This window comes from Sander lucioperca, chromosome 18 (assembly GCF_008315115.2).
Source record: "Sander lucioperca isolate FBNREF2018 chromosome 18, SLUC_FBN_1.2, whole genome shotgun sequence".
NCBI lineage: Eukaryota > Metazoa > Chordata > Actinopteri > Perciformes > Percidae > Sander > Sander lucioperca.
The window spans coordinates 25,975,797-25,997,449 of NC_050190.1; the positions used below are offsets into that span (position 1 = coordinate 25,975,797).

Here is a 21,653-nt window from a genome sequence, read left to right on the forward strand (position 1 = left end):
ATAGAGTACGTTCCACTTCCGGGATTGCTTTTGGTGCCGTCGGAAATTCCGCCGGATGTCTGTCACCTTCCTCTGCAGGGCTGTGGAGGAAGGTCTGGCAATGCGAGACTACACTGTGATCAATTCTGACTCATTTGTTCTGTGCAGCAAATCGACTTCATCCAACATTTCATGACTTTAGATGAACCATTTCTCTATTTTTGTGTACTAATCCAGTTCTCACTTCTCTTGATTTTGTTGATCTCAAACTACAATTTCAAAGGATTGATCCAAGCACCCTTATAGTAATATCTCCGTTTATTTACATCAAATGTAAACATTCAACTCTTAACATGAATGTAAGTGTAGTAAAAGGCATGTTTCACTGGTATAAAACACAGAATGTAAACTCTTGGCAACCTTGCATGTGAATGCTGAGAAGGAAACATGACTGGGGGAGATCCTTACTGTATGAATGTAAAACTCTAGTTCTTCCAGGAATGTACCATTTCTGGCAATGCAAATGTACAAAAAAGGTTATCTACAGATATTGCAACGACATGATTCTGAGTCTGATTTGGTTGAAATAGAAAAAATAACCTACATTGACTACAATTATCACAAAATACATTTATGCAATTCAAGCGGTAATCGTGGCTCAGACTGACGCTGATCTTAGTTTTACTAATTTTTCATCAAGCTGGAAACACTGTAAGAACCCCTGCAATTGTTTAGAAACGCTGGCACAAAAGTCAAGCAATTAAGCTGCAAATTCTGGAGAAATAATAATAAAAAAAAAAAAAAACTATTTGATAAAGATGCTGGTCATTTACCCTGGCTTAACCCTTCACAGTATCCTACAGCATTACAATACATCAAGTTGCTTTTTTGCCTACACTGTATTCACGTTGTGTCACAAAAATATAGAGTCAAAAAGTTATTTGTGGTTACATGATAATACAGTTGAGTGGTTTCGGTTTGAGGAGCTGTTGTGGAGCACCAAAAATACTCAAGTTATTATAATGTAATTACTGCATTATTACACAAAAAAGCAACTTCACATTATAGTACCTCTTACTAGGTATTGCCTGACTGCGTACTAGGCAAGAAACGCTCAAAGTACAGAACATCAAAACCATAATGAAATGAATGATAAAAGAAAGCTTAAGGACTCCTTTGAGAACTGAGATAGATGGTGGTTAAAAGTTGAATCAGTCCCACTCGATACCAAGAAGCTCACAGCTGACGTCCCACAGTCTCCTCGCGGTCTCCTCATTTCGTCCCTGTGGGGCTACAAAGGCAGGGGCGCAGTCACTGAAATTAAAGGAGAGGGAAAGATTATTATATAAGGGCTAATGATGCTGAGTGGGAGTCATCACTCTGGTTGCAGTGATCTCATTTCTCTTCAGTGGTGGAAGAAGTATTCCGATCGTTTTACTTAGGTAGTTAAGTACTAATACCACACTGTAAAAATACTCTGTTACAAAAAGTCCTGCATTGAAAATTTTACTCAAAGGTCCAATGTTAGGGAATTTCTCCCATCTAGCGTTGAGATCATATATCGCAATCAACTCTCTCACAGTTCAAAGTACGTATTACAGCTACGGTAGCCTTCACGCTTCAAAAAGCCGTTCTCTTGCTCTTTTCAATATCCTTTTTTCTTTTTCTGGGCGAAGAAGAAGACTCCTGTTCCTGAAATTTGGATTTTGAATATGTGTGGTCCTCCATGTTTCCTTCTTCAAACTTGCCGGGGCCGGGAAGCTACGATACCCATTAGCAGCATTAACAGCACCTGTGAGTCTATCATGTGACATCGAAAACGCAAAAGGCGGAGCAGTATGTCCTGTATGTCCCTTACTGGCTAACGTATTTCAAGATGGCGCATGAATATGGAGCGTCTACCCCAGTTCATGCAAATGAAAATGTAAAATTTCAAGCCAATAGGAATACTTGGAATTGATGGTGGTGGTAAATATTCATGAAAAACGACAAGTTTGTGAACGGGCAACACAGATTTTGATAATGAACAACTAAACACGTTACACACTGGACTTTAAGTAAAAGTGTGTAAGTATCATCAGGAAAATGTACTTAAAGTATTAAAAGTAAAAGAAGTCGATGCAGAAAAATCCTCCCATTTTAGAAAACGATCCAAACAGTTATGTCAATCAACTAAGTGTTTCATCGGCTTATCATTTCAGCTGGACTTGTAGGCCGTTATATTGTTGGATAGTTTAATTTATAATAAAACATCATATTTTATAAACTACATGTGTTTGTGTGCAAAAATTTGTATAGTAACTAGTAACTAAAGCTGTCAGATGAATGTAGTGGAGTAAAAAGTACAATATTTCTCTCTGAAATGTAGTGGAGTAGAAGTAGAAAGTGGCATGGAAAGAAAAGACTCAAGTGAAGTACAAGTACCTCAAATTTGTGCTTAAGTACAGTACTTGAGTCAATGTACTTAGTTACATTCCACCACTGTTTCTCTTTGCCGTTGAGCATGATAATAAAGTTTAGTATCAAATTATTTGATCAGTTTTTTTATCTGGAAGGTCAGACCCAGGCAGACACAAGGAACTTATCTTGTCTTTCTTTCTACTGTACATTAAAATGTTTCCCTTCTTATCTACATCTCGTATATCGTCAATTGAATTTTACTATTTTTAGTTTGTATATTGTGTTCTGAATGTTATTGTGTATTTATTTTCTGTAATGTATGCTACATTGAAAATGAGGGCTTATCCTCAATTGTACCTGATAACTAATTCAAGATTGATGATGATGATGATATCATATCGAGAGCAGCCAAGTTGTTCCACCGCCATCAGTAGCCCAGAAAGGACAAACCCAACACCGCCTCTTAAGAGGGCCTTTTGCATTTTTATGTCCCCTGAAGGCCACCGTACGTTCTAATACATGCTTGGAAAAGGGAGGGGTATTCAGTGGGTTGCAGTCTACAACCTCACCGCTAGGTGCCACTAAATCCTACACACTGCTCCTTCAACTTCTAGATCAGGGGTCAGCAACCTTAGGCATGCAGTAGCTCAACCAATGGCACACTAGCAATACATGTACAAGAGACCAAATGACCTCTTTCACAGCCATTGGCAGGAGCACAGACTAGTATCTGCGGTAGTTTGACTCCTTCCCCGTCTGCATTATGCAAAAACCCGCCCTACTCTGCCTCTGATTGGCTAGAACCAGTTGCCTTCTTCACAGAATGTTACGAACCACTGGCTGAGAGGGCTCGGTAGACGATGGCAGGCTTAATGCTGATATGGCACACTGATTAAAAATTAAAAAGGTTGCTGACCCCTGCTCTAGATAGAACAAAATGACAATAAACTAATCATAAATAATGTAAAAAGCAAAAGTACGGCTGTTGAAGCCTTTTTTTTTTTTTTTTTTAGATTTGCCTTATTTAATTCATAATTATGTTTAGACATCATGCATTTTCTGTTGTGTTTAATGATGATAATGAATGGAAATGTCTTGTGTTTAGGTTTTGTCATTTTGTTCGTCAAGTGGTGACACCAGTACATGATAAAATAACATTAAAAAGTACAAACTGTCTAATGGCAAAACTATGTTGGAGCTATGGATGTCATTAAAGATGGCAAAGTTTTAACAGTTAAATGATTAAAGGGGCTGTGCTCGATATTCAGAAAAAAGTGGACTGGGATTTCCGGCTCTCACGGGACTGTTCCCCCAACGTGTTTTGTTACGGCCCTCGGTGTCAGACACTGACGCACAAGGCCCTCACATGCACTAACATGCATGCACAAAGAACAGAAATGCTCAGATTACAACACACACAGAGGGAGTGGGACTTCCTTCTCTGCTCAGGACTCCATTTCTCGACTATATCTTTACATAAAATGACACGCAAGCTTTGTGAAAATAGTTTACTGCTATATTAATGTTCTGAATGTCGAGTTCACCCCCTTTTAATAATTCCCTAAGAGAATAACAAATGGGCAGACTTGCATCCAGAACCCATTAACGATGCCCAGTTCTTTGAAGTGAACCAAACCAATTTCTAGCTCGTCGCCTACCTGAAGTGTTTCCCAGAGATTGAGTGCAGTTCCTCTGCCACAGCACAGTAGATGCTGGTCTGTGCTCCTTCCCGCGGGGTTTTTAGGAACGTGGAGAAGACGGTGAAAAATATCGTCATGAGAGTTGAGTGTCTGGTCAGGTCAGAGTTCACCGTCCCGGGGTGGACCGAGTTCACGGTCACATTGGTACCTGTGAGGACAACAGAGTTGAGTAAGCATTAGTCTATATCGACAACGGTCCACTTACGGGATTGTTAAGGTGCCGCTGGAAATTCCGCCAGATGTTCCTCTTTTTAGGCCGGATGTCCGTTACCTTCCTCTTCCTTCGTGTTGGCATTCTAAGGAACTCTATGGAGTTCCTTCCTGAGGCTATTTAGCAGAGGCACCGTCATTGTGTCCGGGGCTTGTGATTTGTGTAAAGAAATGCCAATAAACCAGAGCATGTTTTTCTCTTATCCTGGAATGCTGTGTTGGCTAGCCAAACCTTCAAGTTATGGCTTTTTAAGACTAAGTAAGCATTGGTGGTTCAGTGGTAGAATTCTCGCCTGCCACGCGGGAGGCCTGGGTTCGATTCCCGGCCAATGCAGCACTCTTTTGGGTGGCTGTGACTCAGAGGTAGAGCACTTCAGCTCTCAACCACAAGATTGTAGGTTCGATCCCAGGCTCCTCCGGCCACATGTCGAAAGCAAGACGCTGAACCCCAAGTTGCTCCGAGGATGCTGTATGCTGCTGCCCACCGTTCCTAATGCTTAGGATGGGTTAAATCAGAGATGCACTCACTTTTAACTGTCACACATTTCATTACCCATACACTTTCACTGTTTAATTGAATGCATTATAGAGGTGGATGAATAATGTCTTTGTCATCATGTATTTTTGTTTCGTTAATGTATATGTCACCATTATGTGTACCTTTTTAATTTATAGTGACTGAGTGCTGTATGACTGCTGGCTGTCTCTATGTTAGTCCTTTGTCACCTCCCTAGGGACTGCCGATGAAAAGAAGAAAAAAATAAATGCAGTGATTAAATTTCACTACATTGTACTGTAAGATTGTATGTGACAAATAATACATTTTATTCTAAAGGGCACTATGGGCGACATTCTTTCCTCTTTCTAGCAGTATCAGGCTGATGATTATTATAAGATAGCCTGAAATTGAGGTTAAATTAAGCGCCCTCATACTTTCTTTTATTTTTCATTACCTGACATTTTAGGCAAAAAGATGTATTCTCCTGTGGAATTTAACATGTTACTCCTGTATCTAAATAATTTTACTTACAAAATGCAGAAAGTAGAGGCACGCCATCTGTGTTTTTTTTTTTTAAATATTGGTCAAATGTAATGGGTGTCACATTTTAGAGCAGAGCCATTCATTTACTTTTATGCTATTACATTTTATGAACTTTTGTGCGCTACATGGTTTTAAAAACACCAATATAGGCTGGTTCAGACGAGTTGTTGTAATCACTGATCATCTCTATTTTAACACTCTGTTTGCCAAAGCCGTCACCTGTCCATTCTCCCGTGTGTTGTGTGTTTGTTTACCTTTGAGTCTACGCGCAAATTCTCTGGCAAAGAGCACATTGGCCAGTTTACTCTGGCAGTATGCCAATCCACTGTTGTAGCTTCCCTGGCTGTGAAGGTCATGGAAACGAATCCAGCCGAAGTTGTGAGCCAGAGACGAGACCACCACGATCCGGGCCGGCGCACTGCGCTTCAGCAGCCCGATCAACAGCGACGTCAACAGGAAGTGCCCTGCCAGAAGTAAGAGACACAAACAGTCAGGGCTGAACACACAAAACAAGACTTCAGCTTTCAAATTAAGATCCTGTCAACTAGGGCTGGCCAATATATCGATGTTATATCGATATCGTGATATGAGACTAGATGTCGTCTCAGATTTTGGATATTGTAATATGGTAATTGTTGTCTTTTCCTGGTTTTAAAGGCTACTTTACAGTAAAGTGATGTCATTTTCTCAACTTACCAGACTGATGTAACTGTTCTATTATTTGCCTTTAACCACGTAATCATTATATTCACATTGTTGATGATTATTTTCCTAAAATCTCATTGTGTAAATATTTTGTTAAAGCACCAACAGTCAACCCTACAATATTGTCGCAGTATTGACATATATCGAGGTATTTGGTCAATAAAATCGTGATATCAGATTTTCTCCATATCGCCCAGCCTTACTGTCAACCAAGAATTAATAAAGTCTAAACCTACTTCAACTTAATTTTATCTTGCATTTTATAGCTAAAATTGTATGTTAACATTTCCCATATAAAGTGACAGTAACTGTTGGTTACAGTAAGTAGACAGATGTGAGTGAAAAACAACAGGATAAAACTATTACAAAAATACAGGTACTTGTTCATAGTGATGGATTCTTGTCCTAATGTTATCATACCATGTTATAATTAACCCCATTTTAATTGCCACTAAATAACTATCACGATCCAAAAGCAAATTCAGTAAAAAAATCACACCCTGAATTATGCTTATGAAATGTGTATCTAAAACTACATTGGAATGACTATCGTGTATGTCCTTGCATTTAGAGTGAAAGGAAATATTAGGAGCCTTAACATCAGTCAATTAAGCTTGGCTAGACTGATTAACTGTGCCTGAAAAATTATAATCCAATAGACGAATCAATCAGTTACTCCGTCATGTTTGCATTCCTGTTTAAAGCATCATTTATTATTAGATGTGAGTAAATGTCAGCGCGGTCTCACCCAGGTGATTGACTCCGATATGCATCTCAAAGCCGTCAATTGTTTTTGTGTAGGGGCACATCATCACCCCGGCGTTGTTGATGAGGATATGAAGTTGGTTGACCTCTGAAGAAGAGAACAACACAGGGGAGAAAAAGATGCGTGGCGGCTGTGATACCTGTTAAACAACAACAAAACAGGGCTCTGTCTGTCGTTAGATGTGACTCTGCGTTTACCTCTCAGGAATTTCTGTGCAAAGGCTCGTATAGAACAGGTGTCTGCCAGGTCGAGCTCGTGAACCTCCACTTTTGCTTCAGGATACGCAGCTCGTATACTGGCCGCAGCCTCCTCTCCTTTGTCCACATCTCGGCATGCCATGATCACCCGAGCCCCTGTCACGTGACAAACAAGCAGCCGCTAAACTATGAACAAAACAGAATCGATATCAATTTATAAAAGAGAAGATAGGGGGTGCTTCTGTTGGCGTGTGAAGCCATTTATTGAAGGTCGTCTCTGGTTCTGGATTGTTGCTCAGTGATGTAGGATAGTATTTGTCAAAGTTTTTTTTGGCGGGGGGGGCATTTTTTCCCTTTATTAGATAGTGACAGTGGATGGACAGGAAAGGTGGGAGAGAGATGGGGAAGGACACGCAGCAAAGGGCAGCAGGTTGGACTCGAACCCGGGCCGCTGCAAAGGACTCAGCCTACATGGGGCGCACACTCTTACTGGTTGAGCTAGAGGTCGTCCCTAATATTTGTCAAAGTTAACCCACATCACACCTCAAGCAAAGTAGGGCTGGGACGATATGCTTTTGTCACCGATTTGATTCTTTCCCGATACATGGGTGCCGATCGAGTTGTATTGCGATTTTCATTTATTGCGATTCTATAGGTATTGCTATTCGATAGTGTTGAGTATTGCGATTTTCTTTTCCTTCTTTAACAAAAGCAAAAGTTGAATAATACACTTCTAGAGACAATACATCATGAGACATTTCTAAAAACGAATTGTTTTCTAAGAAGAATGCACATCATGTCAGTCAGTCTGACATTCATTTGTAAAGACGTACATGATGTAGTCACCGTAAGCGGTACCGTATAAACAGAGAATATTTAGGTGAATCATTGCTAAAAAAAATAAATAAAAAAATATTGATTCTAGAGAAAATAATACATTTTTAAAATCGTCGCAAAAAAAATCAAGATACATACGATTTTCTATTCTTTTTTTCTCCCACCCCTAGAGCAAAGCATTACTGTTATAACATGGCAAGATCAACCAAAGACTATTAAGTCCAATATTTGTACTGAGGTTTAACATCTTTGGGTGACATTGAGGAGGATATTGTTGATTTGTTTTAAATATCCTTTAGACTTCCCATGTAATGAAAGCTTTAAGCTTTAAAAAAAAGAATTAAATTACACTTCATATCATACATCTTAGCAGGTTGTTTAAACCAAAATGAAGTCCTGCAGTAGGTCACCAATAACATAGCCAACCAAAAGGGTCTGCCCCCAACGGGCAAAGTACCATGAGCACAAATATAACAGACATTTTGAAAGGTATAACTAATAACATAAACGTTGTCTCTGTATTATTCAAGTGTCCCGGTAAGTTGTGACAGTGAGCCAGCAGGCTCAATATCAGGACCCTGAAACTGGAGCAGTTAAATTGGAATTCAGCCATCATTCATTGTCATCATTTACACCTCTGCTTTTTTCTACTGTAACATGTCAAACGGCCTACAGCCAAGAGATTAGGACGGGGCAATGATTTTTTTAATTATTTATTATTATTTAGCATTCATTGTATTGTGAAGATGTGATCATGTCATGACATCATTTTATGAAATTCTGTTGCACAAATTAGTTATTTCGAGCAAATTGTAATTTCAAATTAAAAATTTGCTAACGCTTTTGTTGTATTACACCTGTTAAGAGTTCTGTCTGATCATTGCTCTGAACATCTGTTTGATTGACATTTTGTACGCATTACAACAACAAAATACTCTTAACATGTACCGATTTCATTCTTTTGCACAACCCTACAGAGACTACTGTTTTCTCTTGTAGTCAAGGGTAGTAATTGGGGATTACATTAGGGTGTAAAGAAGTGCTATCAGTCACTGTCACTGAGCTGTGTGTAAAACTAAAAAGTCACCTCGCATTGCCAGGTCCTGGGCAGTCTCCTTCCCGATCCCTGTGTTGGCCCCAGTGATGAGGACTGTCTTCCCATCCAGTCTAGCTGGGGACATGCACACTCCTCCTGCTGCATATTTTCTGTTAATACACAATGGCCACTGATTAATACAAGAGCCACTGAACTACAGCAGGCAGCTCAATTTGCATGACAGTAGCCCCTTTTGCAGTCAGTATAAGTTATGTCCTTGTTAGGATCGGACATATGGACAGCCTGGCTTAATTATTCATAGAGAAACTTGGATAATGAACAGTACTGAAGTCGTACGACCCACGCCACTGAGCAGGGCCGCCCCATAACCAATAGCTCTGTTGGAGTAATGCATACAAATAGAACTCCTCCTACGCTCAGCCTCCTGATAGGCCCGAGTAGCTCAGATGGAAGACTGTGCAAAAACTCCCACAGCTCCATCATTCTGTTTCATTGATTTTCTGCTTAAATATCAGTCAGCGTCGTGTGAAATAATAAGCGATGGGGGGAAAATAGCCTTTAAAATGACGATCAGTTGGGTTGAGTGGGCGGACAGTATTCTATGTAATGTAAATGAACCTCATCGTAATAATGACATCAGTGTTTAATGCCCTGTCAACCAAGTAACGACCTATCCGTGATGTGCTAAACACATATATGAAAATGAATGGCTGCGTGATTTGCTGCTTACCTTATATGTGGTGCAAATAAAATCACCAGTAACGTCACCACTCCGAGGCCCGCGACAATTATTAAAAGCACCATCACACCACGGATGCGCGCTTTTCTCTCTTCCAGCAGAATGCCACTGTTCTGTCGGCAGAACAGCTGATGTCAAAGCATAGAGGGGTGTAGAAGAGCGAAGCAGGGGGGGAAAGCTACACCGCGAACGGAATTATGGGATTGTAGTTTTTACATCCTGGCAAAAGAAGAACTGAAGGAACCGCACGTCTTTATATTGTTTTACATTGAAATTGCACCCATGTTTTTATTTACCTGTTGATTTTAAAAGGTAAATTGTAGAATAATGTGAATGTGTTTATTATATAATAAATTAAACAATTTTAGGGAATCAGATTACCTTGTCAGACTTATTAATACAAGTACATTTTCATTTTTCTAAGAACTTTTACTCTCCATGAACCTTTTTTTGACCTAATGATATGCATGATTTTAAGAACAATAGCTATTCATTACTATCAAGAAGAATAAACACACAAGAAAAAAGAAAGCAAAAAAATTACATAAATATGTAAATGGTTAAATATATAAAATAAGTTTACAGACAAAAGAAAATCAAGTTTCTGCTTAAAATTAAATAAAAAACACAAAAACTTGAACCTGTCTATATATCTATCTATCTAAAATGAACACACCCATACATGTTTAGTAAGAAGTTGTGTTTTTTATTTTATTTTTATTATTATTAATAATAATTGTACAATAGTAATACAAACAATTAAGGCACAATGTGGTTGTACAATTATTAAAAAGTGTTGACAGTTTTGAGGTAGTAAGAAGTAGCAGGCTAGTAGTTATTTGAACTTCATTTCCCAGAAAGCGCGGTGAAAGCTGTCTGCGTTGTGCCTGAATACAAATGTCATCGGGGTGGGTTTTTTTTTTTAAATCGTTTTCACAGGAATGTAACTATTGAGCCTGTTTAATTTTTTGGGTTAAAGAAAAAGAATACCGAAACAGGGTTTGATTTTGGTTCTGGAGTTTTAGGCACTGGATCACGAGGTCCATCATGCGGAAGTCCCGGGGATCCTATTATCGTCAAAGCAAAACTAGTAGATAGATAACTTACAGTTGTGACTGTAACTAGTGTTGTTGTTTTGTTTTTGTTTTTTTTTACAACAAAAGGCGAATTAGTTCTTCAAGAAAAGGCAGCTGGCTACAGTCAATGCAAAAATGTCGTCGGAGGAATTCGAGAAGTTGCACGAAATCTATAAATCGCTGTACGAGGAGCTCAAGCTAATGCCAGAGACAGCTCTGAAAAGCCACGGAGGTAAACAGTCCATGTTGTTGTTTTACTAGCTAATGTCATAGCTAACTGTGTAACAAACTCATCAGAAGAAGTTTTCTGTGCTGTGAAACTGGAACTTGTGTTGTGTCTACAGAGGAAAGGAAGAGGTTGGTGAGGACCTTCGATGAGAGGCAGGGGGAGGCTGAGGAAGTGGTGAGCACCTGTTTATGTTTTGGAAGTGAAATGTGCTAGCTAGCTACGCACTTTAAGAACAGCTTTTCTTAGTCTTAACCATTATCGAAGTGAACAGCCTTGAGTTAAACAAGCCTGCTTTTACTCACTTGTTTAAAAGCCATAGTAGAACTTAAACTGTTTTTTTTTTTTTTTTTTTTTTTGGCCTTACGTAGCCTACACATAACTGTACAAGGAATTTGACTCCGGTTTGAAGTTACACACAGCTCCTAGAACCTCTTACAGGAAGAAAATATATTTTATTTATGTTAAAAATCATTTTGCAAAGTAAATACGGACAATAGCTACACAATAATGAGTCAAAATTACAATATGTTTCTTCTGAAATGTAGTGGAGTAGACGTATAAAGTAGCATAAAATGTAAAGGTATACGTGCAGTTTAGTGTCCCAAATTCCCCATATAATATCCTTAATTAATTAGGAACCTGCTAAACCACCTGTGCTACCCTAACCCTACCCCTAACCTTAACCCTAACCATAACCTGTCTCAAATAAGACCCTCATCATTTGGGACACCCAGTTTTTGGAAAAATAATTTGGGACACTAAACTGCACATAAGCCAAATGTAAATATTCAAGTAAAGTACCTACAAATTGTAGCTTCTTAGTAAAGTTCTTTGCACCACTGGTATTGAAACCAGCCCTCGCTGGTTCCATTTTGCCTTTGGTATCAAGGGATTAAAAAGCATAACCTAATCCAGTAATTGTTCCGTCAGTATACTTTGCATATCACTGTTGTGATATGCAATGTCTTCACAACCACTTGACAGAGAAATATCTTTCTCTGGAATTACACTATTTTCTTATCTGTCTCCAGTTACAAGGAATGGAAGAAGAGCTACGTGCTGCCCCTTCCTCTTATAGAAATGCAATGAGTACAAAGCTGCGCATGTATCGCAGGGATCTGGGCAAGCTGCAGAGGGACATGAAAAACTCTCCTCCTGGTTTTAGTTCTTCTTCCCAGACAGTGGAAGGAAGTCATCGTGCCATCTATTCATCACAAAACCAACAGAGTGTGAGTGTGTGGCTGGGGACTCTTATGAGTTTTTTTTCTTATGTCAGCAGTTCATTTTTAAGTCATGATCACGTCATCATTTAAGTGATTTTGAGTATGGTGCTTGAGCAGAGTTGCAAGGAAAATGTGAAGACTGGAAATGTTTCAGCTATCTTAAATATCAGTAGAAAATTTCAGTTTGGCTCTAAGTCTCACAGATTGAAATCAAGAAGCTTATATCTCTTTTTACTGGAGGAATGCAGGGAATCAATAAATTAATCATGTAGAAGTTTGAGGACAAAATGTGCACAGTAAGATGGAATTTTCTGTATTTTTTTTTTTAAATGGGTAAAAAAGGAATTTTTAGGATAACAAATGTTTTTGTCCTGTAAATGATTTTTTCTTGCTCTTCTGTCACAAAATTTACCTTGGCTGCCTCTGTCATTTGTGCCCACCTATGCAGACACACCAGCAGTCCCAGAGAGCTTTGCTACTCCAGGGCACAGACGCTTTGAACAATGCCACCCAGAGTATTGAACGAAGTCAGCGCATTGCCGCAGAGACGGATCAGATCGGCACAGATATCATCGAGGAGCTAGGAGAGCAGAGGGAACAGTTGGACCGCACCAGAAACAGAGTGAGCAGTTAATTGTAATGATGTTACTGTATGGGATGAGATAGTGGTTCTGAATTAATTTTAATGCGTTGAGGGTGGATACTCTATGTTAAATATATAAGTCACTTGATTCAGTTTCTTATATTTGATATAATTAGGCCGGGAGCCAGGTCCACTCCTCAGGATGTTTTTTGCTACCTTTTTTTCACTATTATTTCTTATTATCTTATACCTTGGGCCATCACAAGTTGATAACGACCACCCCCAACTCGGCCCCGTTTGGTCTCAGGGGCCAAAAAACACCCTTTTTGGGAAAAGCTTTTGGCGGAATGATGTAATTGTGAATATTAAGGTACTGCAGCTACATAAATGGTCATATAACCCTAAAATGTTGCATGGTGTATCCTGACACATAGGGGAAACTAGCAGAAATAGATTCTGGGCATTGCTGCCTTTTTGCTGTCAAATATCACCCTCAACATACCCCAAAAGACAAAAAAATGTCTGTCCGCCTGACAAATTGTCATCAAAAGTGATCATTTTCAAGCATTTTATTATATCTACCACTGCCTCAAATGTACATGAAAAACTTCCCAAGTTTATAAGCTTCAATTTAAGTCCAAGATGACCTTTCTAGCTAGAGGATTATAGCTGGTATAACCAAAGTTCTCCACTGTACCTTAAATCGGAGAAAACAGAACTTTCAGGCATTACCATTCCATATGGGATTAAGCATATTTTTTGCATATGAACAATATCTTTTTTTTTTTTTTTTAAGATTATTTTTTGGGCATTTCTGCCTTTAATAATAGGAAAGCAATGAAAGAGGGAGAGAGAGGGGAAAGACATGCAGGAAATTGTCCCAAGTCGGACTTGAACCCCGGACCTTCTGCGTCGAGGCATGAACCTCTGTATATGTGCCTGGCCACATGAAAAATATCTTAAAGGTCCCATGGCATGAAAATGTCACTTTCTGAGGTTTTTTAACATTAATGTGAGTTCCCCCAGCCTGCCTATGGTCCCCCAGTGGCTAGAAATGGTGGTAGGTGTAAACCGAGCCCTGGGTATCCTGCTCTGCCTTTGAGAAAATGAAAGCTCAGATGGGCCGATCTGGAATCTTCTCCTTATGACATCATAAGGGGAAAGGTTACCTCCCCTTTGTCTGCTTTGCCCGCCCAGAGAATTTGGTCCGCCAGAGAGAGAGAGAGAGAGAGAGAGAGAGAGAGAGAGAGAGAGAGAGAGAGAGACTTTCAAACGAGAGAGAGATCATGACTTTCAAACGAGCAAAGTGGCAGTTGGTCAAGACCACACCTCCACCTTGCCCCCCCTCTCTCCTCCTCAATAGCATTTAAAGCTACAGACACAGAAATGGCACATCCTAAGTAAAGCTCATTGTGGGACTGGCTCTAGTGGCTGTAATTCTGCACCAAGGCTGAATTTCGGGAAAGAGACTTCAGATACAGTATTAGGGGACCACTAAGGTCTATATAAAAGAGACTTCAGATACAGTATTAGGGACCAATAAGGTCTATATAAAAGAGACTTCAGATACAGTATTAGGGGACCACTAAGGTCTATATAAAAGAGACTTCAGATACAGTATTAGGGGACCACTAAGGTCTATATAAAAGAGACTTCAGATACAGTATTAGGGGACCACTAAGGTCTATATAAAAGAGACTTCAGATACAGTATTAGGGAACCACTAAGGCCTATATAAAAGCATCCAAAGAGCACCATGTCATGGGACCTTTAAACAAGAGTTGAGACTTGACTTATGTACTGCTATACTATATGAAGTGAATTGCATGAACAGTAAGTAATGTTATGCCCTTAGGTGGACTGGGGTCAGGGTGCAACATAGGGTACAATCACACAAAATCAATTAACCAAATGTGAGATTTATTAAAGTCCACAAAGTCCTCGCAACACAAGGAATAAAGATGACTCTAGTGTGCAGTCTGTTATCAAAAAGCCAACCTTTAATTGAGTAAACGTTAGTAACCTGTACAGGTAAACATTCTTTACAGCCAAATGGCGAAACTAAAATACAGCTCAAACATAAAATAGAAAACATTTCTTTGGTTTTTAGATCTTTTTGCTGCTTATCCATGCTGTACTTTGACAACTGGTCATGTTAGTGTATTGTATTAGTGTAGAATATAAACTCTCAATCATCATTTTCCTCCTCTTCCTCATCTTCACTGAGTAAACTTTGAATTCTGATTAAGAATCTTTATCGGACGGACCTTCCCTTTGCCTTTGTATGCTTAAGTGCAGTCAGCACCAGTGAACGCATGTAAGGCAAGAAGAGAGCTGAAATGTGTTCCTGTGAATAATCTTCAGCCAGCTGGTTGATTAGTCTATCTCTCATGTCAAAGAAGATGTTGACAGTTGATGACTTGGCATAATACAGGAGGATGAAGAAAATGTCAGTCTTTTGCTCTGACTCTAACTGTTCTGATATGAGGCATTTTAGTTTGGATATACTGCATGTAAATGATCACCCTCACATCTGTTTCTTCATGTTTTGAACAGATCTCTGGTAGAAGCTCTTTTGACATAACTCCAGCATTGCATTCTATCTTGAAAGCAGTGACGGACTGGGATCAAAAAACGGCCCTGGCATTTGCAACACACCGGCCCTATTTTTGTCAACAACCTAGCTTGTAAATTAGTAACTCTGCCTTTCGAGTTAATCTTTCCACGCACCTTGCGGCTGCATGCATAAAATAACTTCATCAGTAGTGGCCCATAAAGGTCCATAGAGGTGAGGCCCTTCTGGCATTTGCCCAAATTCCAGATGGCCAGTCCGTCACTGCTTGAAAACTTGACCAGCCTCTATGAAAATGACAGGCCTTCGGATGATGTCTTCCATCATATCATCATATAAAACGTTCACCACAACCTCTGTGATCTCTCTCAGCTGATTTTGGTGAATAAAGACGGTCAATGTAAGTGTCTGTGCTGAATACTGTTTCAGCTGCAGCAGGTAGACTTTTGAAGGTGCGCTCTGATATAGTCTTCATTGTCCGTGGTATATCGCGCATGTAGAATGAGGAGTCTCCATCTTGAATGAGAGCACATTGGCTTGGAGAAGGAAGTTCTGCATTCTCAGCATCTTTGATCATGTGATTAATTCCTTTTCCTTTGTTGTTTTTTTGCGAAAAAGCCATCGATTGTTGAGATGGAGTATGGCGTGTAGTGGAAGTTTTTCTTGTTAGCAGCAGGAGTGCGTATCAAAAACACCAGATGAAACAAATAAGGACGATTTGAGGATTAAACCAAAGTTTGGTCTTTGAGTATTTATTTACATTTGCAAATGCAGGAAGCACACGGGTCACAAAAGGCACGCAGCTCTGGTGTGAAAGGTCTCTTCAATGAATAACAAAAAGCACACAGTATATATGCATCTCCAGTGAGATAGAAAGACATGCCCCCCCCTTTCTAAACATGAGTCAGCATTTCTTACAATCAAACATAGTCAGACATTCAGGAGCCACCTCACTTCTTCCCCTCTGTACCACTTTCTACCCCAAGGTTTAGACATCCCGTTTATCTCAACTATGTGAGAAGTCTCAACTATTCAGGGAGAAATAACAGATAGTTTAGGGTGACCTTGTAGTCCCTATCTGTTCAGCGTACACATTACGTTCCCAGACTTTGTGGCTCTTACTTTCAATATGTGAGCATAAGAAAAACTCACTTTCAGCATTGTGAGACAAAGTAAAACAGAAATAAGACAAGAATATAAAGAATCATGCTTAAATATAATTTTGCCATTACAGGCGTCAGAGTCAAGGGATAGGTCATTAGGTCAGAGATGCTAATTTGTGACTTAAGTTCTTGTGATTTGATGAAGATCTGAAAGATAAACCCACTTGTGGCCTTGTACTGGATCACTTTCTGGTTTGATGCCACAAGCTTCCTTTTAGGTGTGGTAGACGACATTGTCTTGAATCTGTTCCTCTTGATGGGTTCAAAGAAAAGGACCTTTTTTGTTTGAAGTCGATCACGGATGAACTTCTCTTTTTGAGTTTTGCCATTTTTCAGGGCATTCAGCACATCATAGCGCACCGGCACCTCTTCTGGCATTATGACGTTGGCTCGCTTCATAATTACTGGTTATTCTACAGATCCCAGCAGAATATGTCCCAGACCCTGAGTTTGACTTGAATCAATCTAGAAGTAGAGTGGGTGCCTTACATGTAGAAAAATACAGGACACCAATCTCCCAATAGAATCAATATCTTTCCATAACCAGAAAAATAGATCAAGTTACCTCCAAATTGTCTTTGCTGAATAACTTCAGGATGTGGCATGAAGGGTTAGGGTGTTGGTTGGTTAGTGCAGTGATGTAGTCTACCCACTTAAAAATGTGCAATGATACGGGGGTTGAGTAATGTGACAGAAAACAAAACTAACACTGCAGAACATGCAGAGAAACGTTTCTCATCTTTCACTGACCCGCTCCTCGCTGAGCGCAGTGTGTAGTGTGTACGTAGTGACCGGGCCCCAATGCTCCGCCTACACTAACGCCAGTATCCTCCCTTCACCACATTTAAGACAAATATAAGTAGCCTATTTTATTTTGTCCTTGTTGCTTTGGGGTCAACTTTTGTGATCCAGGCTCAGGTCCCTGATGTGAAAGCCCCTTACTGCTTTATATTCCATTATATTTTGAATATCATCTGTTTTCCTTCTCACAGGATAAATAAAGATATTTCCACCATAAATTGGTGCATAAAAGTGTATCAGAATGCAGGATATTAGTCTTTGGTGCTCAAAATTACCCTGGGGGAGGACACCCAGACCCCACACTTTGATATGATTTTTTTTTTGTCTTTTGGGGTATGTTGAGGGTGATATTTGACAGCAAAAAGGCAGCAATGCCCAGAATCTATTTCTGCTAGTTTCCCCTATGTGTCAGGATACACCATGCAACATTTTAGGGTTATATGACCATTTATGTAGCTGCAGTACCTTAATATTCACAATTACATCATTCTGCCAAAAGCTTTTCCCAAAAAGGGTGTTTTTTGGCCCCTGAGACCAAACGGGGCCGAGTTGGGGGTGGTCGTTATCAACTTGTGATGGCCCAAGGTATAAGATAATAAGAAATAATAGTGAAAAAAAGGTAGCAAAAAACGTCCTGAGGAGTGGACCTGGCTCCCGGCCTAAATGTTTGACAGCAGGCCATCATTTATACTTAGTTTAGGGGCAAAAAACAGGTGGCACAGCTCTGATTTTATTTTTTTATGTCAATATTGGTAGTAGGAAAAAGACAATTTGTTGTTGTCAGACCATTATTTTGTTAAACCTATTATGTCTTTTATTTATTTTGTAGTTGGTGAATACTGGAGAGAACCTCAGTCGAAGTAGAAAAATTCTCCGTGCCATGTCACGGCGGTAAGTGCTACCCCTAAGTGGCTTTACATTTAAATGATCTTGTTTTGTTTTTTATCGATGCAAAATGATTGAATGCTAAATATCTTTCTTGAGTTTGATTTACTCTCTGTTCTTTTGTTTGCCTTTCATTGAATGTGAAGTCCTGTTGTCTCTGTAGCTCTTATAGTATGACACAAGTACTGTATCGTACTCCCGTGTACACTGATTAATGCATTTCTGAAAAACGTACTGGTGATCAGGGCTGCTACCAACGATTATTTTATTAATTTTTTCAATCTATAAAATGTCAGAATAGAGTCATACAGTAAATGCCTAGTATAATTTTGTCTTCAAATGTCTTGTTTAATTCGACCACCATTCCAAAACCCAAAGATATTCACTTTACGATCATAAATGGAAAAAAAAGAAAAGCATCGAATCCTCACATCTGAGAAGATGGAAACAGAAAATGTTAGCCGTCCAAAATTATTAATCGATTATCAAAACAATCGCCGGTTACTTTTCTATCTTTCAACAAATCTTTTAGAGCTGTTACACACCAACCAGATGGCCGACCATCAGCAGAAAAGCCAGTCGGACTGATCCCGAGGTCCAAAAAAATGCCTCAAAACACACTGAGGCGACGCCGACTTGAGCGTACGCTCTGCGCGTGTGCGAAACGTAATACATCTCCATAGCAGCAGGCGTCGCTTCTCTGTATTGTTTCCCAGAAAATGAAAACCAGCAGCTGATTGGACGAACGCGTCATGTGGGTCTTTTTTCTCCGGAAATTCACAGCCATGGCAGCTTGTTCAGAATACGATCTCATATTGTACTAAAATAGTTCACCGAAACGTGTTTCTGAAAACATTTTAAGCGAGAAATAGGCCATGCAGTTGCTGAATCTGTCTTCATTTCAGATCAACAAAGGTCAGTTTAAAAGATTTTCGTCAGATTTTGAGCGGCTCATCCGCTTGCCATTTCTGGGTGAGTCCCGACTGCCCTGTCTCCGACTGAGCATGTCAGGTCGGCCAAAATAAAGGCAGACAGCTCCTCCAACAGACGACTGCACGGAACACACCGAACAGACTCGAGTCACTGACCTCGCCAGACTGTCCAACGGCCGATTATCGGGTTGGTGTGTCAACGCCCTTAATCATTGAGCTGCAGTTCCAACGAGACAACCTGTAGGGTGGGGGGGGAGTTGCATAGTATGCCTTTAAAATATGTTTCAGGGGGCGCCCGGATAGCTCAGTTGGTAGAGCGGGCGCCCAAATATAGAGGTTCACTCCTCGACGCAGTGGGCCCGGGTTCGACTCCAACCTGCGGCCCTTTGCTGCATGTCATTCCTCCCCTCTCTCCCCTTTCATTTCTTCAGCTGGCCTGTCAATAAAGGCCTAAAATGCCCCAAAAATTATCTTTAAAAAAATGATATATGTATGTATGTGTATGTATGTATGTATGTATGTGTATGTATGAGGAACAATGGCCTCTGCATATTGTTGACTTTCTTTTCTTTTTGTCTTGTAGGCTCATGACGAACAAGTTGCTGTTAGCTGTCATCATTTTAATGGAGTTGGCCATTCTAGGTGCTGTGGTTTATCTAAAGTTCTTCCGAAAACAGTCTTAAGCTCTGGATCCAGGGCATACCCAGACTCTCTACGTCTGTCTCCACTGACTAGCCAGTAGCAATAATGCTCCTCTGCTCTATGCAGCCAACTGTTTCTATGAGTGCACATAAGGACAATGAGATGAGTCAGTCTTAAAGTGGACCTTTTACTGAGATGGGATTCTGTCCAAGGGCAGCTGAAGATCATTTGGCAGGAATGATGTTGAACCTGTTAATGGACCACACTTACAGAAACTCCACGCACAAAACTGTGACTTGAGATTTGCACTGTTTAATCAGACTGTTAATGCCAATGACGCCCTGCCTGCAGGATGGTTTTCTGGACCTGTGCTGGCTGCAACAGACCCCAGAGATGACGTAGGATTTATTCATGCCTGAGTACGATCAACTTACTCCCACATGTAGATTCTCCGGTGACTGTACTTGTGAAATGTTACTGATAGATTGGTGCAACAGTTCTGGGAGGTTTATAAATTCTCAGTATTGGTTCTAAATGCAATTGTATTGTGCCATCATCTTTTTTTTAATACTAAACAATATTATTTGATGAAATGGCACCAGTTGAATCTATTTTTTGATTCACCGTCATGCCCAGTATCTAAATGGATGTAATAATCTCATGTTTCCAATTCTGAGAACTGAGACCTACAGTAAGGCCAAATTTGTCAGTCAGAAATGTAAATGAAAAATGGATGCAAACTCTTAATACAAGCAATGTTCTGTTTAATGTCTAATCACTGTATATTAAAATTCCCTGTTAGGCTTCAGTATTCCCTATTTGACAGTCTACACCGCATTAAAGCTAATCTTTAACCTCAGTTTGCATTGTATCTGATATTTCCAGGGACAGCAGCCAGACAGGCCAAAGTTAGAAAAACATCCACTGAGGAGTGACGTCACCAAAATTTGTTAAAGACTAAAGCCCCAGGCCAGGTTAGTGCTTGGTAAACAGCATCTGTTACTATGGAATTACTTCTCAAATAATAGGTGATAAGGTTATTTTTAGTGCTGTTTTAGAAGTGGCACATCTGCCACAATGTTTTTCTTCCGCATAGGTGCCATGCCTTCCTGGTGTGATATCAAGTACAAAAACCTGTTTGGTGACCTGCTTGTGGGGATCAGGTGGAGAGTAGGGCTTGTGGTAAAGAACTTTTTTGTTGTTGCTTTTATCTGAAATATTGTGTTCACATTTCCATAAAAAAAACGTAACAAATAAGCTCATCTTTTTTTGTTGTTGCTGTTACTACAGAAGTACTAACGGTAAATACCATGGTTGAATAACGGCATGCAAATTATGTAATGTTTTCATGAAACTAATCATTGTTAATATGATGCAGCAATACTAATAATAATTTATATAAGTCCAAAAATTGGCCATTATTTCCTTCATGTACCTGAATCATGTTTCAGCCATGCTAGCACCATGGCTCTACAGATAGCAGGGTCGGTTGGTCCACCACTTTGGTCCAGGTGGAAATATCTCAACCGCTATTTAACGGATTGCTATAATAATAATAATAATAATAATAATAATTCATTGTCCCCAGAGGATGAATCGTAATGACATAGATGATCCTCTTATTTCTATGCTAGTGTCACCAAGAGGTTCATATTTGTGGTTTTTAGTGAAATGGCTCATTGGATGGATTGTAGGGATGCACGATTCAGAAAATGTCACGATTCGATACCGATTTTCAGGCTCAAGATTCGATTCGTAATCGATTTTTGATTAAAAAAACGATTCTCGATTTTAAAAAAAAAAAAAAAAAAAAAAAAAAGATTCACAGTATGTAAATGTAGTTACTTACCCCATGTGATTCCAGTAGACATACAATTTAAAAAAAGAAAAGAAAGAATGAATCGATTTTTGGAAT

The 21,653-nt window shown here is 39.6% G+C and overlaps 2 protein-coding genes and 1 non-coding gene across 3 annotated transcripts; 2 read left to right on the forward strand and 1 right to left on the reverse strand.

Annotated features, from left to right (window-relative positions):
* Window positions 1–279: 279 nt before the first annotated feature.
* On the reverse strand, window positions 280–9,811 carry rdh12 (retinol dehydrogenase 12). Its single transcript, XM_031309892.2, has 7 exons — window positions 9,624–9,811; window positions 8,924–9,042; window positions 7,000–7,155; window positions 6,785–6,889; window positions 5,586–5,795; window positions 4,038–4,227; window positions 280–1,293 (listed from the first exon to the last, which is right to left on the reverse strand). Exons 1-7 carry the CDS (start codon window positions 9,695–9,697, stop codon window positions 1,191–1,193), a joined length of 957 nt encoding a protein of 318 aa, XP_031165752.1. The 5' UTR covers window positions 9,698–9,811; the 3' UTR covers window positions 280–1,190.
* On the forward strand, window positions 4,553–4,623 carry trnag-gcc. The gene has a single exon. It is a non-coding gene; the product is annotated as a tRNA-Gly (tRNA).
* Window positions 9,812–10,632: 821 nt separating the features above from the next.
* vti1b (vesicle transport through interaction with t-SNAREs 1B) lies at window positions 10,633–20,995 on the forward strand. The gene is made up of 6 exons (XM_031310174.2): window positions 10,633–10,940; window positions 11,053–11,111; window positions 11,969–12,166; window positions 12,609–12,782; window positions 18,109–18,170; window positions 19,680–20,995. The coding sequence occupies exons 1-6, from the start codon at window positions 10,844–10,846 to the stop codon at window positions 19,777–19,779; spliced, it is 690 nt and encodes a 229-aa protein (XP_031166034.1). The 5' UTR covers window positions 10,633–10,843; the 3' UTR covers window positions 19,780–20,995.
* The last annotated feature ends 658 nt before the right edge of the window (window positions 20,996–21,653 follow it).

Excerpts from the sequence above, each read along its gene's own strand:
- rdh12 (XM_031309892.2), bottom strand. The coding sequence starts at position 9,697 with ATGGTGCTTTTAATAATTGTCGCGGGCCTCGGAGTGGTGACGTTACTG. Across the intron at positions 6,890-6,999 it reads TGCACAGAAATTCCTGAGAG|AGGTCAACCAACTTCATATC; the intron begins GTAAACGCAGAG and ends TCTCTTCTTCAG. Across the intron at positions 5,796-6,784 it reads TATCGGAGTCAATCACCTGG|GGCACTTCCTGTTGACGTCG; the intron begins GTGAGACCGCGC and ends TACTTCTGGCAG.
- vti1b (XM_031310174.2), top strand. The coding sequence starts at position 10,844 with ATGTCGTCGGAGGAATTCGAGAAGTTGCACGAAATCTATAAATCGCTG. Across the intron at positions 11,112-11,968 it reads AGGGGGAGGCTGAGGAAGTG|TTACAAGGAATGGAAGAAGA; the intron begins GTGAGCACCTGT and ends ATCTGTCTCCAG. Across the intron at positions 12,167-12,608 it reads CATCACAAAACCAACAGAGT|ACACACCAGCAGTCCCAGAG; the intron begins GTGAGTGTGTGG and ends CCACCTATGCAG.